This window comes from Podarcis gaigeae (genome assembly GCF_964106915.1).
Source record: "Podarcis gaigeae genome assembly, chromosome: 8".
NCBI lineage: Eukaryota > Metazoa > Chordata > Lepidosauria > Squamata > Lacertidae > Podarcis > Podarcis gaigeae.
In genome coordinates this window covers 90,810,418-90,825,435 of record NC_139684.1, presented here as the reverse complement: position 1 = coordinate 90,825,435, position 15,018 = coordinate 90,810,418, and the positions used below count along the sequence as shown (strand labels likewise).

The 15,018-nt window shown below is 48.4% G+C and overlaps 2 protein-coding genes across 3 annotated transcripts in view; one reads left to right on the top strand and one right to left on the bottom strand.

The window, feature by feature from the left end:
• SPTBN4 (spectrin beta, non-erythrocytic 4) overlaps positions 1-15,018 on the top strand; it is a 101,494-nt gene that overhangs the window by 8,308 nt on the left and 78,168 nt on the right. For both annotated transcript variants that reach the window (XM_083753564.1, XM_083753565.1), the window contains exons 3-12: positions 822-973; positions 1,545-1,718; positions 2,233-2,324; positions 4,939-5,019; positions 5,118-5,233; positions 7,775-7,887; positions 9,292-9,479; positions 10,893-11,010; positions 12,253-12,411; positions 13,297-13,599. In XM_083753564.1, the coding sequence (XP_083609690.1) occupies positions 822-973; positions 1,545-1,718; positions 2,233-2,324; positions 4,939-5,019; positions 5,118-5,233; positions 7,775-7,887; positions 9,292-9,479; positions 10,893-11,010; positions 12,253-12,411; positions 13,297-13,599 (1,496 nt within the window). The remainder of the gene's footprint in view (positions 1-821; positions 974-1,544; positions 1,719-2,232; positions 2,325-4,938; positions 5,020-5,117; positions 5,234-7,774; positions 7,888-9,291; positions 9,480-10,892; positions 11,011-12,252; positions 12,412-13,296; positions 13,600-15,018) is intronic.
• The window catches only part of LOC310851604 (uncharacterized protein), a 43,561-nt gene that overhangs the window by 25,583 nt on the left and 2,960 nt on the right, over positions 1-15,018 (bottom strand). The gene's annotated exons all lie outside the window — the stretch shown is intronic.

Sequence of the window (15,018 nt, the reverse complement as noted above, 5' to 3'; positions counted from 1 at the left end):
GTTAAATGAAAAATCTTAATCAAGACATACAGTTTTTTAAGAAATACAGACCTTCATCGACATTATTATAAACATATATTTCCAGTAAGAGGTCTTTTTATTGATTTTTCCTCGCTACTATTAGTTTCTTACCTAGGCCTAAACTCCGGTTTTATTCCCTGACTTGTTAATGACTTCCTTCTACCTCTATACTGTGGGTAGGCAAACTAAGGCCCGGGGGCCGGATCCAGCCCAATCACCTTCTAAATCTGGCCTGTGGATGGTTTGGGAATCAGTGTGTTTTTACATGAGTAGAATGTCTGCTTTTATTTAAAATGCATCTCTGGGTTATTTGTTTGGGGCATAGGAATTCATTCATTTCACACACACACCCCAAAATATAGTCCGCCCCCCCAAGGTCTGAGGGACAGTGGACCGGCCCCTCGCTGAAAAACTTTGCTGACCCCTGCTCTATGCGGTTCATAATTTCTCATTTCTAAAAATTCCTGCCTCTGTTCTTGTTCTGCGAAAGACCATTCTCTTAACTCTGTGGAATTTTGTCTATGCTCAACCAAGAGTCATGGTTGGAAACGTATTTCATCATGCTATTTTTTAAAACATCCCACCCCAATGATTTCAGATGGATTCTGTTGGTTTTGCTAGTTCAAGACATTCACGTAGCCTTTTTGACTCGGGTCCCTTCCAGGTTCTGTGGCTCCGCAGCTGGCAGCGCTGGTGGGCGCTGGACAGAACCCTCTGGGTGCTTTTGGGGTGGGTTCCCTGGGGGCAGAGGGGGGCCCTGGGGGTTCCGCCTACTGAGCTTGACCCCCTCTTCCTGCCAGACGAGCGCGAAGCTGTGCAGAAGAAGACCTTCACCAAGTGGGTCAACTCGCACCTGAGCCAGGCCTCCTGCCGGATCAGCGATCTCTACACCGACCTGCGGGACGGATTCATGCTGACCAAGCTGCTGGAGGTGCTGTCCGGGGAGCAGCTGGTGAGGAGGGGCAAGAGGAGGGGGAGCGTCTTGGGGGGCTCTGTCTGGAGCAGGAGTTTGCTTCAAAAGAGGAAAACGTGGGGCCAGACCTCCTGTGGATTTCTGAGTTGCGCTGAGGCACGCACTCTGCACACAGTCAGGGGCGTTTCCTTCTTCGCTCCGACGCCACTGGCTCCAGGGTTTCTGAGGTTTTGCTCTGTGGGGGCAGGAGAAGGGCCTGGCGTGAGACACATTCGTGATACAGAATGCATTCTGCACATGGTCAGAGGCGTTTCCCTCTTCGTTCTGAGTTTCTTTCATTCAGAGCAGGCTCTGGGGTTTTGCTCTGTGGGGGGAGGAGAAGGACGTGATGTGGGATACATTCTGTGTTGCAAAAGAGAGCACACTCTGCACATGGTCAGAGACATACCCTCCTTTGCTCTAACACTGCCGGCTCCAGAGTTTCTGGCGCTCAGAGCAGATTCTGATTTTGAGTTCTGTGGGGGGAGGAGAAGGGCCTGAGGTGGGGTGTGTGGGGCTTTCGGGGGGGAAGAGAGTCTCGCCCCCACCCGTCCGCTTTTGCCCCCGTCAGCCCAAGCCCACCCGCGGCCGAATGCGGATCCACTCCCTGGAGAACGTGGACAAGGCCCTGCAGTTCTTGAAGGAGCAGCGCGTCCACCTGGAGAACGTGGGCTCCCATGACATCGTGGATGGAAACCACCGCCTGACACTCGGCCTCATCTGGACCATCATCCTGCGCTTCCAGGTGGGGCCCAGGGGGGGTGAAGTGGGGAGGTGGGGGTCAACATGGCTCAGGCTTCCTGTCCAAAATACATAAGAACAAGAATCCCGAACTGCCCTGTGCTCTTTGACAGAAGAGCGGCATACAGATTTGGTAGGTAATATAACAATAACATGTCCCCAGATTTATTTATTTTAGTTCATATAATTTATATGCCATTGGTTGCCAAAATGAATGAATGAAAGAAAGAAACCTCAAAGCAACGAAAACAGGATTTGAACTATGAGCCACAGAAGGGATGAGAGGTGATGGTCTGGTGGTTGTGATGCGAGAGAGAAGACGGGGTTCTGCAAGGGGGAGAAATTAGAAACACCGCAGGAAACAGGAGGTGAAGTTTTGGAGTGCATATGTGAAATTTTTGAAATTTAATAAAATAGGGAGGAAGGAAGCTGAATGTGGTTTGCAAAGAGATAAAACAAGAAACTCCAATGGCAACATGTTGCAAAAACTTAAAATGCTAAAACGTTGAAATTTGCAGATCCAGGTGATCAAAATAGAAACGGAGGACAACCGGGAGACTCGCTCCGCCAAAGACGCCTTGCTCCTCTGGTGCCAGATGAAGACGGCCGGGTGAGCAGCCACACACACACACACACACCATATTTCAGTTCTTCTTTTCTTCTAATTGACTTCCTTCATCCTCAACACGGTTCTTTTTTTCATTTTTGGTAAACTGTCTCCTTTTTAGTTTATTATTACCCATTTTTCTTTCTGTTTTTAACTTAAGTACCATAAATTATTCTGCAGAAGTTAATTTAAACAAGTCCAAGCATTAATTTGAGGGCACTGCTATTTAAGATATTCTCTGTATTTTACCCATTCTTTTTGGAATTTTTGCTTGGTTTTACCCTAATTGCCTCTGTCAATCTAGCCAATTCTATATAATCAAATAGTTTGTCTTGTCATTCTTTTTTTTTTTTGTTGGAATTATTTCTCCCCCACCCCCAATTTTTGGTAATTATATATTATATATATATGCATTTATTGCCTGGTTATTCTTCCTTTCCTCAGGGAGCCCAAGGGAGTCCATACTTAAGGGGAGTCCTCACACCATTATATATCACACCATTAAAATCACATATTATACTTATTTGTTTTCATATCGTCCTTTATCTTTAGCATTCCTTTTTTTTGGTTGTGTTTACTCAAACCCTGCTAATGAGTCTCATTTTTTACAATACTTCTACAAATATAATATAAATGTATTCCAGTGTTTTTTAAAGTCTTTGTTGCCTTTATCTCTTAATCTTGCCGTAAATTTCGCCATTTCTGCATATTCCATCATTTTAAGTTGTCCAACCCTCTTGCCACGGGGCCCACACAAACTCTCTTTCACTCTCTTTCCTGCCTCCTGCTTTTTTGTCAACCCTCTGCAGGCTGCAGAGAGGTGAACTCCCCCCCACCCCCAATTCAGCAATATGCAGATTTTGTTAAGTAAAATAAATTGGAAACCTGCAGAGGCAGCCTTTGGGTGAAATGTGGCCTTTAAGAGAAAAATCCAGAAAGCATCGAAAGCATAGGGAACAGGAGCAGCACGAAGTAAATCGGAGCTCAAAGCACATTAAAAAAAGACTTTTGAGGTTGCTGCTCACATCCCTCCCCCCCCTCTTCATCCTTCAAGGAGCTCTGGGCAACAGGGGAGATTCTTTAGGGAAATTTTTAACGTTTGATGCTGTATTGTGTTTTTAATATTCGGTTGGGAGCTGCCCAGAGTGGGAAGAAATATATTATTATTATTATTATTATTATTATTATTAAATTATTATTTATTATTATTCTCCACAACACCCCTGTGAGGTAGCCTAGGCTGAACAAGAGCTCCTGGCTCACCACCACCCAGTGGCTGAGGGGGGGAGTGGAAGCTGGCTTTGTGGCTCATGCCTTTATTTATCAGCCCCGCCCCCCTGGATATGTTTCATGTGGGGCATAGATTTTTTTTACAAATAGGCATAGGCGGGGGTTGGACTGAATGATGCCCCGGGGTCCCATTTTGTGATCCTCCTTGTGCCCCCAGCTTTAAGGTGTCTTCCTTTCGCCTTCCTCCTCTGACGGGGTGCCAGGCTAGGTTGAAGGCCAGGTCTCCCTCTGAAAGATTTGTTTCAAAATAAATGTAAAACACTATCTAAAATGCATATTATTCCTTGACTGGAAGGAAGGAGGAAGAAGTCAAATCCGTAATGGGCCAGGGATGTCGGCTAGAATATCTAAATGGAAAGTTGGGAGACTCTGGAAGGACAACATCAAATTTACAGCATGTTATGACTTAAAAGAAAATTGCATGAAAATGCTTCATAGGTGGCATTTAACGCTTCTCAAGCTAGCCAAAATGTTTAGATCTAGGACAAACATTTTTTGGAAATGCAGGGAGGCTGAAGGGACATGGATCCACATGTGGTGGAACTGTGAAAAGATCAGACCATTTTGGGAAATGATTTATAACGAGCTGAAGAAAATGTGCAAATGCTCCTTCCTTAAGAAACCTGAAGCCTCCTGCTAGGAATTATGGGTAATGAAATCCCCAAAAAGTTCAGGAGAGTCTTATGTATGTTACAGTCGCAGCCCGAATTCTAATCACAAAAGGCTGAAAGGGAGAGGATATTCAAAATTAGATCGGCAAAACAAGATAAGAAAGTACGCTGAACTGGCGAGATTATCAGCAAGGTTAAGAGGCATTACAGATGAAAAATTTATCAGAGAGTCAGATATATATACAGAGTCTATGTAAAAGAACATTGTCAAAAGATCAGTCTGTTGGCAGGTCTTGATTAAGCTTCGATCTGCAATTGGGATAATTTCATAAAATAAAATTGATAGTAAGTTAAATAACATGGAGAAAGTAAAGTCTAAGCACGTATTTAAGGAATTTAATTCGGGAACACGAGGGGAAGATTGGAGGTCTTGTTCAATTTAACCACAAATGGATGTACAAAGCAAGTATTAGTTAAAGAATGAATTATTGTTTATTGTTTATTTTGCTTATAACGTGTATTGTATGTTTCTGTTATAATATTTTCAACCAATAAAGCATTTAGAAACGGGGGGCGGGGGGGGGGCGAAAGGCCGTTTCCGGTCTCCCTCCCTCTCCAGGTCTGCCTGGTGTCCCTCCGTTTGCCGCTTGCCAGGTGGGGGCGGGGGGGGGGGGCAGAACGGCCTTCTTCGCCCGCTGACTCTCCTCCCTGCGCAGGTACCCCGAGGTCAACATCCAGAACTTCACCACCAGCTGGCGGGATGGCCTGGCCTTCAACGCGCTCATCCACAAGCACAGGTGCGCTGCACCCCCTGCAGCAGAGGGATCCAAGGGGATTGTGGCCCCCCCACCCCCCAGTGCCCGGACTGATCTCTTGCGCCCATTCTCTTTGCCAGGCCAGATATCATAGATTTCAAGAAGCTGACCAAGTCCAATGCTGCCTACAACCTCCAGCAGGCTTTCAATACGGCCGAACAGCAGCTGGGACTGGCCAAACTGCTCGACCCGGAAGGTGAGAGATCCCAGAATGATCCCAGAGGCTTCAGAGGGCATGCTCTGCGTCCCAAAGGTTTGCGGTGGACACCCCTGACCGCCCTTTCCCTTAAGAGGAAGGCTATGCTCTGAGCCCTTGGAGAGAGCACCACCTTTGCCCACCTGGGGCCTGCGGGGGGGGGGGCAGGTGGGAGTTTCAGTCCAAGACAGGTAGGAGGCAGTGGTGGAGTAAGCCTCTTTGGCACCAGGGGTGGCGCAACCGCCCATAGGGAGGGACGGGACGGGGAGCGCAGCGCTGATCCCGCCCCCTCCATTTTTGCTCGGCTGCCTCCTTCCCTCTTTCGGGGGGGGGTGCGATCCGGCATGGTGGCCCAGTTGTGGGTTGCGCTCTGCCACGCCCAGGCCGGGGGGCGCGATCCAGCCTGGCTGGGATTTTGTCACCCCCCTCTCAGGGATGGCACCTGGGGCAGACTGCACCCACCACACCCACCTTCCTCTGCCTCTGGTGGACTGGGGCACAGGTTGTGGCGGATGATGGAGAGAGCCCTGGGTGAGATGGATTCACTACTGGTTTAATTTCGTATACTTTATACACTACTTGAAAGTTGAAGACCCCTCGGAGCGGTTTGTAAAAAAACAAACCGATAAAATTGCCGCCAAAAAAGATTAACAACAATAATTTAATATTTTTGAAATGTTAAAATAACAGACAAAAAAACAGATTAAGGCTTTCTAAGCATCTAGAGCGGCTTCAAAAATGTTTTCAGTAGGCGCTGAAAAGAATACAGTGATGTCAAGAGGCAGGGAGTTCCAAAGTGCTGCCACACTAAAAGATTGATTTCCTACAAATGCAGAAGAACCCAGGAGTCTGGGCTCCGGGACATGAGCTTCCAATAATCTGTTGTTTTCTCTGCGGCCTTACAGATCCTGTCGCCTCTCCTGCGCTTTGCAGCCTAAGCCCATTCTGAGCTGCTTACTGTAATCAGATCTCCCTGATCTAATTTGTTTTAATCTGAAATCATTCCAATCGGGCCTCTCTTTAACGTTGCGCGTGGCTGCATTTAATTCCTGCCTCTTACAGCCGCTTTCCTCGCAAGCCGTCCTTCCCAGAGGCCTCCCCGGCAGAGATGTCCCTTTCTGCTTGCTCTGCAAAATGCTGAATCAGTTGTTGCCGCTGCATTATTCACCATGAACTCAATTGGTCCCCTTCCTGGTGGCTCCAGGTGCATCTCTCCGCATCTCCATTTGCGGCCACCTCTCCAGCCCATCCTTCGCCATTTGGCAGAGGAAATCGTCCTCTCCCACCTTAGCTGATCCCCATTTTTGGGGTGTTGCTCAGTTCTTCAGCGTGACCTGTCCTTCCTTTCCTCGGTTCCCACTTCAATTCATAGAATGGTCAAGTTGGAAGGGCCCCCAGAGCATCATCTAGCCCACCCCCAGCCCTGCCGCTGCGGGGATTACCTCCCAGAAAGCCAGCCCTGGCTTAGATGGAGAAGAGGAGGCGAAGGCGGAAGATGTTCGGTGGGAGTGTTGCCTTTGTGCGCTGGCCACATGAGGAACTGGGGATCCCGCTTCCCATCTGACAGCACACCCCCCCCACACATTTCCCCAGGTTTCTCACCCAATACACCCGACCCTGTCCTTAATTTTGTGATTTCCCTGGAAGGTTGCCCCCCAACACCACCCCTGGCTTCTCTGCATCCTCCAGCCCAGCTCCCATTCGTGGTGCAGCAGAAGTCCTGCTCCTTTCTTTCCATTCATCACCATATTTTCTTTACCCCCCCCCCCACTCCCCAAAAGAACTCCCTGTGCAGCTGAATCCTCGCCAGAGACTCGATCCCAAATAGCCTGGGATCCGTTGGCCACTGATCAGCTGTTTTGAAAATAATATTTTCTCCTGCTAGCCTCACCAACCCAAATTATGCCCCTAAAGAAAATTAATTTTTTTTAAAAATCTAGCCCACCCCCAGCAGTGCAGGAATCTCAGCTAAAGAATCCCTAGCCCCCCCCCCCACCTCTACTTGGAAAGAACAATCAAACATCTCTTATTGTCAAGGTTTTCCATATGTCAGAATCTCCTTCCTTGTAACTTGAAGCCATAGGTTCGAGTCCTACCCACCAGCAGAGCAGGAGAAAACAAGCTTGCTTCCTCTTCCATGTGACAGCCCTTGAGATAGTTGCAGGTGGCTCTCCTCTTCTCCAGGCGAACATACCCAACTCCTTCGACTGTTCCTCATCAGGCTTGGTCCCCAGACCCTTCATCACCATCTTGGTTGCCCTCCTCTGCACACCTTCCAGCTTGTCAATACAGTGGTACCTCGGGTTACATATGCTTCAGGTTACAGAATCCGCTAACCCATAAATAGTGCTTCAGGTTAAGAAGAACAGAAATCGGGCTCTGGTGGTGTGGCAGCAGCAGAAGGCCCCATTAGCTAAAGTGGTGCTTCAGGTTAATAACTTAACCCGAGGTACCACTGTGCCCGTCTTAAACCGGGGTGTCCAGAACTGGGCAGGGACCTCCACTTTCTCCTCTTCCTGCCCTCTCTCCTTCCCTTGGCAGATGTCAACATGGAGCACCCAGACGAAAAGTCCATCATCACCTACGTTGTCTCCTTCTACCACTACTTCTCCAAGATGAAGGCCCTGGCTGTGGAGGGGAAGCGGATTGGGAAGGTGAGGGGGGGGAGGGAGGAAGGTGGGCGGACAGTGGGTCGGGTGCCACCTTCCCCCAATGGCAGGCAGGGCTAAGGGCTGGATCTGTGGGCCACTTTTAAACTCCCCACGTCTGAAACATTCACACTGGACTGGAGGAGATGGTTAAACAAAGGGGGGGGGAGCACATAGCTTCCAAAGAAAGGCAGGGGGGGTTATTTTCATTTTCTTTTTGTATATAGCTTCATTCATTTTCAAAAATAACGTTAATAGAAATTTGCAAAATTAGTACACCAAGATAGAAAACAACTGTTGTTGAAGAAGCACAGGTATTGGTCACGGTCATTTCATGGGAAGTAAAATCACAGCAGTAAAACAGATAACCGTTTATCTCTAACACACACAAAGGGCGAAATCACCTTTTGTTAGAAATTCAAAAGCAGTGACAGTCCATTTTCCATGGAAGACAGAGAGACCAGATGGGACTGAGATATCATATGAAAACAGGATGGGAGCCAAATTAGGTTGACCCCAGGCCAAATACCCCTAGGACCTGGGAATCCACAAGCACATCAGAAGATCCTGGCTGCTGGATTAGGCCAGGGGGAGCCCATCTAGTCCAGCATCCTGGTCTCACAGGGGCCAAATGTCCCTAAGGTCCTCGGAATCACTATTATACAATTCAGCCTGTCTCAGATTGAATTGTACATTCCTGGTAAGTTCCTTTGAATCCCTCTTAAAAGAATAAAGACGCCACAATCTTATTCAAAGTCAATAAAATAAGTTTAGGCACATCAGTTCACAGTTGGATTCCTTAAGGCAGACTTAGTTACAAATATGTACATGTGGATCTACCCCATATGGGGGAATAATCCCAGTGCTTCTGAGAGCTAGCAGAGCAGTCCTAGCTAGAAGCTGGTCAAAAGTAGAAGGAAGTCAAAAAGAAGGAAGGGTGCTGCGTGACTCGTCCTTTTGTTACCTGGACAGGTGAGGTCATGCGCACCTCTAGTCACATGCAAAGGAAGGATGCTCCAGCCAGGAGGAACAGGAAGTTTTTGACTGGCTGGACCATGGGTAGGCAAACTAAGACCCAGCTGCCAGATCCGGCCCAATCGCCTTCTCAATCCGGCCCGCAGATGGTCCAGGAATCAGTGTCTTTTTACATGAGTAGAATGTGTGCATTTCTTTAAAACGCATCTCTGGGTTATTTGTGGGGCATAGGAATTCGTCCCCCCCCCAAAAAAAAATATAGTCCGGCCCCCCACAAGGTCTGAGGGACAGTGGACCGGCCCCCTGCTGAAAGAGTTTGCTGACCCTTGGCTGGGCCATCATGCTCCTGCATGTCCATTCCAGGAAAACAAGGATTGTTGTGTGGCATTTGATGCTCCCAGTGGATCACATCCCACAGCTGGTCCTTTTCTGCAGGTGCTGGACCAGGTGCTGGAGATTGAGAAGATTATCGAGCGCTACGAGTCTCTGGCCAGCGAGCTCCTGGAGTGGATCCAGCTCACCATCGCCATCATCAGCAACCAGAGGTTTGCCAGCTCCCTGGTGGGCGTCCAGCAGCAGCTGCAGGCCTTCACCGCCTTCTGCACCCTGGAGAAGCCGGTCAAGTGAGTGGAGGGCAGGGGGGGGAGCAGAGGGCAAGGAGGCTCCCAGGGCCAGAGGGGGTCTTCACTTGCGCAAAGGGGGCCGGAGGGCAGGGGCTGGTGTGGGGGCAGGGCTTGCCAACTCAAGCCAGAGGTTTTTTCTGGCCACCACTCCCTTGATTCCGTAAAATCAAGGGGGAAAAGTATTTCTGAGGTTTTGTGAATTTAATGGGAGAACTACGCTTGGGAAAATATTACCGATGGAAATTGCATGCCCCGGCAACCTTGCCCAAACGAGTGTTTTCTGTGGGCCCTGGAAGCAAAGCAAAGGCAGCTCCTCAAGTCAATGGGCCGGGAGTTCAAAGGGGGGAAAGAAAAAAAGACAATACCCAAATATCAGCCGCTCCCTTAAAATTCTGCAGGCACTCACACCCTTAAATGGCGAATGCAGAAGAAAATCCCCCGGGTACTAGGGAGGACCCGCAAATGGGTTTAACACCTGTTCGTAGCACCATAAATGCAAATAAAAAAAGCAATACCACACTGTAAAATATGGGGAAAGCGATGAAGGATATTAGAATTAATTGCACAACAGTCTCAAGCTCGCAGATCGGCAATAAAACATTGTTTTGTTCTGTTTTACTGTATGTCTGTTTCAGCAGCGATATTGTAAAAGCCAATTTTTATAACGTTGTGAATTTAAGCCACACTTTAACTTTTCACAGTCGGGATTTGGGGGGAAATTGCGGCTTATATTCTGGCCAATATGGTAGGCAGGTCAGGTGGTCCTTCTTGTAAACTGGTCCGGAACTGTTGAGGCTTTTATATACTAAAAGGAACGCCTCATTTGCAAAATACTGCGCAGTGACTTGGTTTTGTGCCTCTGGGAAGCCTAAAATAATAATAACAACAATATTTATTTATTCATTCATTCATTCCCCGCCCATCTGGCTGGGTTTCCCCAACCACTGTGCGCTGCTTCCAGCAAAATATTAAAATACAATAATTCATCAGATATTAAAATCTTCCCTGCCTTCAGATGTCTTCAAAAAGTCAGATCGCATCCTTAGTGAGGCAGGACAGAGCAGATGCCCTCTAGGGCCTCTTTTGGCCTTCAGCCCCCCACTCCTCATCCCCCTTTCTTGCATTTCTGTTCCACCTTTGTTCTCCCCCCCCTCTTCATCCCCAAAACAACAGCCCTGCCAGGTAGGCCAGGTGGAGAGACAGCAGCTGGCTCCCAGTGAACTTTGGGGTTGAGGGGGGATTGGAACCCTGGTCTCTCGGGGGTCCTGGGAGGCCGATGCTCAAGCCGCCCCTGGCCCTGGGAGCTGTGTGCTTGTCGAGGGGCAGCTGCCATGGTCCCTGCTCCCTTGCGAGGGGGGATGTGGTCCCCGCTCTCTGGGGCCGGAGGCTGATCCCTCTGTCCTTTGCCTGCAGGTTTCAGGAGAAGGGGAACTTGGAGGTCCTCCTCTTCTCCATCCAGAGCAAGCTCCGGGCCAATAACCGGAAGCTCTACGTCCCCAAGGAAGGCAAGAGCATCTCCGACATCAACAAGGTGGGTCCCAAGAGGGTCTGCGAGGGGCAGTAAAGCAAACAGCCTAATTCGTCAGCGCCTAAATGATACCGGGCGCCAGAACAGCTTGGCCACAATCAGGAAATTCTGCCCATGGTGTGGCCTTTTTCCACCTCCCCTTTTCGGCTCTCTGGCATCCTATCTGTACAACCGAGCAATTCCAAAATATAGACGCGCTTTTACTCTTGCAAGATTGAATGTCTGGCCCTCGGCTGGACTTGGGGGACGATTCCAACAGATTCCACACAAAAAACGCTTATGTCCCTGTCCAAATGGGTGGCACATGCCCTTCTGGCCTGCCCTCTTGATAAAGACTTGAGGAATGAGGTCATCACCCCTCTTTTATTGCCCATTCCAGGTCACCCAGCCACTGCCCCAGGGTCCTTTCTCTTGGCAGATCAAGATGGGCAGGTGACAGCAAAGGCTGCAAGGTTTTTAGCTGGGGCAATCAGAATAAGATCCACTATTTGACTATTGATTCAAAACCCTAAGATGTATTTGATATAATTGACTTTTTTCCCTTTGTATATCGTATTGTTTTATTGCTGTGGCCGATGGCCAATACAAATAAAGATTCATTCATTCATTCTGTGGGAGTGTCGAGCCTGGGGGGGACCTAGGGGGTCTTGGCGCTTGCAGACCATGTGCAGAGGAAGGAAACCAAGGTGGTCAAGGACCTGGAAATGGTTGAGAGAGTTGGGGAGGCTTAGCCTGGGGAAGACGAGGCTGAGCTGGGATGAGAGCCGTCTTCCAATATCTCTGACCCACCGAAGGCGGAGCAAGCAGGTTTTCTCCTGCTCTGGAGGGCAGGATTCGAAGCCATGGCTGCAAGTTACAAGAAAGGTGATTCTGACTCAACGTCTTGGATGCTGGAGTTGAGATTCCCACCTTGCAGGGGTTGGACCATGTGACCCTGGGGATCCCTTCCAACTCGACCATTCTAGGACTGGTGAGATTCCCAGTTTGAAGGGGTTGGGCTAGATGATCCTCAGGATCCCTTCCCACTCCACAAGTCTGTGATTCTATAAACCTTTCTGAGGGGAACGGACTCAGAAGCCTGCGGGACGAAGCCTGCGGGATCTCCTTTGCCGGAGGCTTTGAAGCCGAGGTCGGAGCGCCCTCCTCTGTCCGGGAGATGGGCAGTTGGTCCTGCATTGCAGGGGGGCTGGACTGGATGACCCTTGGGGGACCCTCGTGACTCTGTGCCCTTCCTCCTCTCGGCAGGCCTGGACCCGGCTGGAGAAGGCAGAGCACGAGCGCGAGGTGGCGCTGCGCAATGAGCTGATCCGCCAGGAGAAGCTGGAGCTGCTGGCCCAGCGCTTTGACCACAAGGCCGTCATGCGGGAGACCTGGCTGAATGAGAACCAGCGCCTGGTCTCCCAGGTGAGGCAGGCAGAGAGACGGGGGACTCGGGTCAGGGGAGGGGGAGGAGGGACCGCCGATGATAGAGGGATCCGCTCCTGTGTTGCCTTGTAAGAAAGAGGAAGGGCTCTGCTTCCTCTATACAGTGGTCCCTTGGTTCTCAAACTTAGTCCGTTCCGGAAATCCGTTCCAAAACCAAAGCGTTCCAAAACCAAGGCACACTTTCCCATAGAAAGTCATGCAAAATGGATTAATCCATTCCAGACTTTTAAAAACAACCCCTAAAACATGAATTTTACTCTCTAACGAGACCATTGATCCATAAAATGAAAGCAATAATCAATGTACTGTTCTATAAAATAAAGAAGACAGTATTGTAGATGATGAAAATTAAAATTATTATTTTTCCTTACCTGCACTGATGATAGTCATTGTTTGGATGGGGGGCTTTTATCCATTTCTGTAATCACACCATCAATCAAACAGTCGCTGGACTGGGTTCCACACCGTCACAAAAACAAATGAACCGAAAAAGCCACAAAAACAAAAAATGCAAAATAAATAGCAAAAACAAAAACTCCAAACTTAATCCATTGCAGAAGTCCACCTGACTTCCAAAATGTTCAGAAACCAAGGCGCAGCTTCTGATTGGTGCAGCCGCCCCGGAAACAATAGTCGACAGCCGCATCGGACGTTTGGCTTCTGAAAAACATTCAAAAACCAGAACACTTACTTCCGGGTTTTTGGCATTTGGGAACCAAGGTACCACTGTATTCCAAATTGAGAAGGTGGGGGAGGGCTTGTGGTTTCCTGGTGCGTGAAAAGCACTCTGCCCATGGGCAGATGCCTGACTGTTCTCCTTAGATCTGCCTCCTCACTACCTGGTCCCTCCCTCCCTCTCGCCAGGACAACTTTGGCTACGACCTCCCTGCGGTGGAGGCCGCCATGAAGAAGCACGAGGCCATTGAGGCGGACATCTCCTCCTACCAGGAGCGCATCCAGGTGGTGGTGGAGCTGGCCCAGGAGATGGAGTCGGAGGGCTACTACGACAGCAAGCGCATCAACGCGCAGAAGGAGAACATCCTGCGCCAGTGGGGGCTCCTGACGGAGCTGGTCAGTGGCCGCCGAGCCCGGCTGGAGCAGAACGTGGCCCTGCAGAAGGTCTTCCAGGAGATGGTCTACATGATCGACTGGATGGACGGCATGCAGGTGCCGGGGGGGGGGCACAGGGATGGGCCCCCTTTGGCCTGATCCAGCAGGCTCTTCTCGGGTTCTTCCCCTTGCTTCATCTTCAACAGAGATTGGGTGGCCCCCGCGTCAGAAATTCTTCAGCGGGGGGCTGGGCTGGATGACCCTCGGGGGTCCCTTTCAACTCTACAAATTTTTTTTTTAAATACCTTTTTATTAAATTTTCTACAAAGGTAAGAAAAAAATTAGAAACAAACAATAACAAATACAACAACAAGAAAGAAAGAAAGAAAGAAAGATAGTACCAAATCCATAAAATGGGATTCTCCGAACCCCATGCCTCCCCCCGCCCCTGGCTCCCTAAGTTTTCACCTGCATATCATTTCTACTCCAAATTATTTTTTCAATTTCAGATTGGCTGTACTATTTCTAAAATTATGTGTTTTTAAAATCCTGCCAATATATTAACCTGTTTATAAGACTTTTGCAAATACACGATAAACATTTCCCTTTCTTTTTTAAATTTCTTGTCGTCTTGATTTCTGAGCTTTCCAGTTAGTTTTGCCACTTCAGCCTAGTCCATTAACTTGGTTAGCCAGTCTTCTCTGGTCAGGACTTTGGGCTAACAGTATCCGGGTGGCTGTTGTAGCATCCAGAAACAATTTCTTCTGATCTTTTGGAATCTCCGCTCCTACAAAACCTAATAAAAAGGTTTCAGGTTTTTTAACAAAGGTTACTCTAAATATTTTTTTCATTTCATTATAAAGCATCCAACATTTTTTTTAAGCCACCTTGCATTTCCACCACATATGATAGAAAGTACCCTCTGTTTCTTTACATTTCCAACACTTATTAGTGTCACCCATGGAAGGGGGGAGCAGGAAAAAGCTTAAACATGTACCAGAGTTCCCAAAAAGTAGACCAGAGGCAATTGAATCCAGCAGAGTTTACTGAGTTTACTGATATGGAAGGCAAATGAGCATAATGGTCACAAATCCAATACAATCAGGATTGGCCCTGTCCATAAGAAATCCAGTTGCAGCACTTATAATAATATTTAACCTTAACACTAAGCATACAGAAGACCAGAACAAAGTGATAGTAAGGGAAAGTGAGTGAGAGTGAGACCCAGGCTCCTCCTGGCCTGACTACTATAGTCAGTACGACCTTGACGGTACAGATAACAGGACCAGTTTAAACCAGCTGTACTCCACTTCCCAGTAGAAATGACCAAAACATCAGAAACCTTCTTCCTGTTTCTCACACATAGAAAGAAACCTTCTAGAACGGTCCTGATTCGAAATAACAAAGATCTCTTCGCATCAGATTAATACTTTCTGTACTAAGAAATGAAAACTGACAATTAGATCTTGTTCTGTACTGTATAGTTTTGCTAATTTAACCAGGGTTAGATACCACCAGCCCAACACCGGACACAAC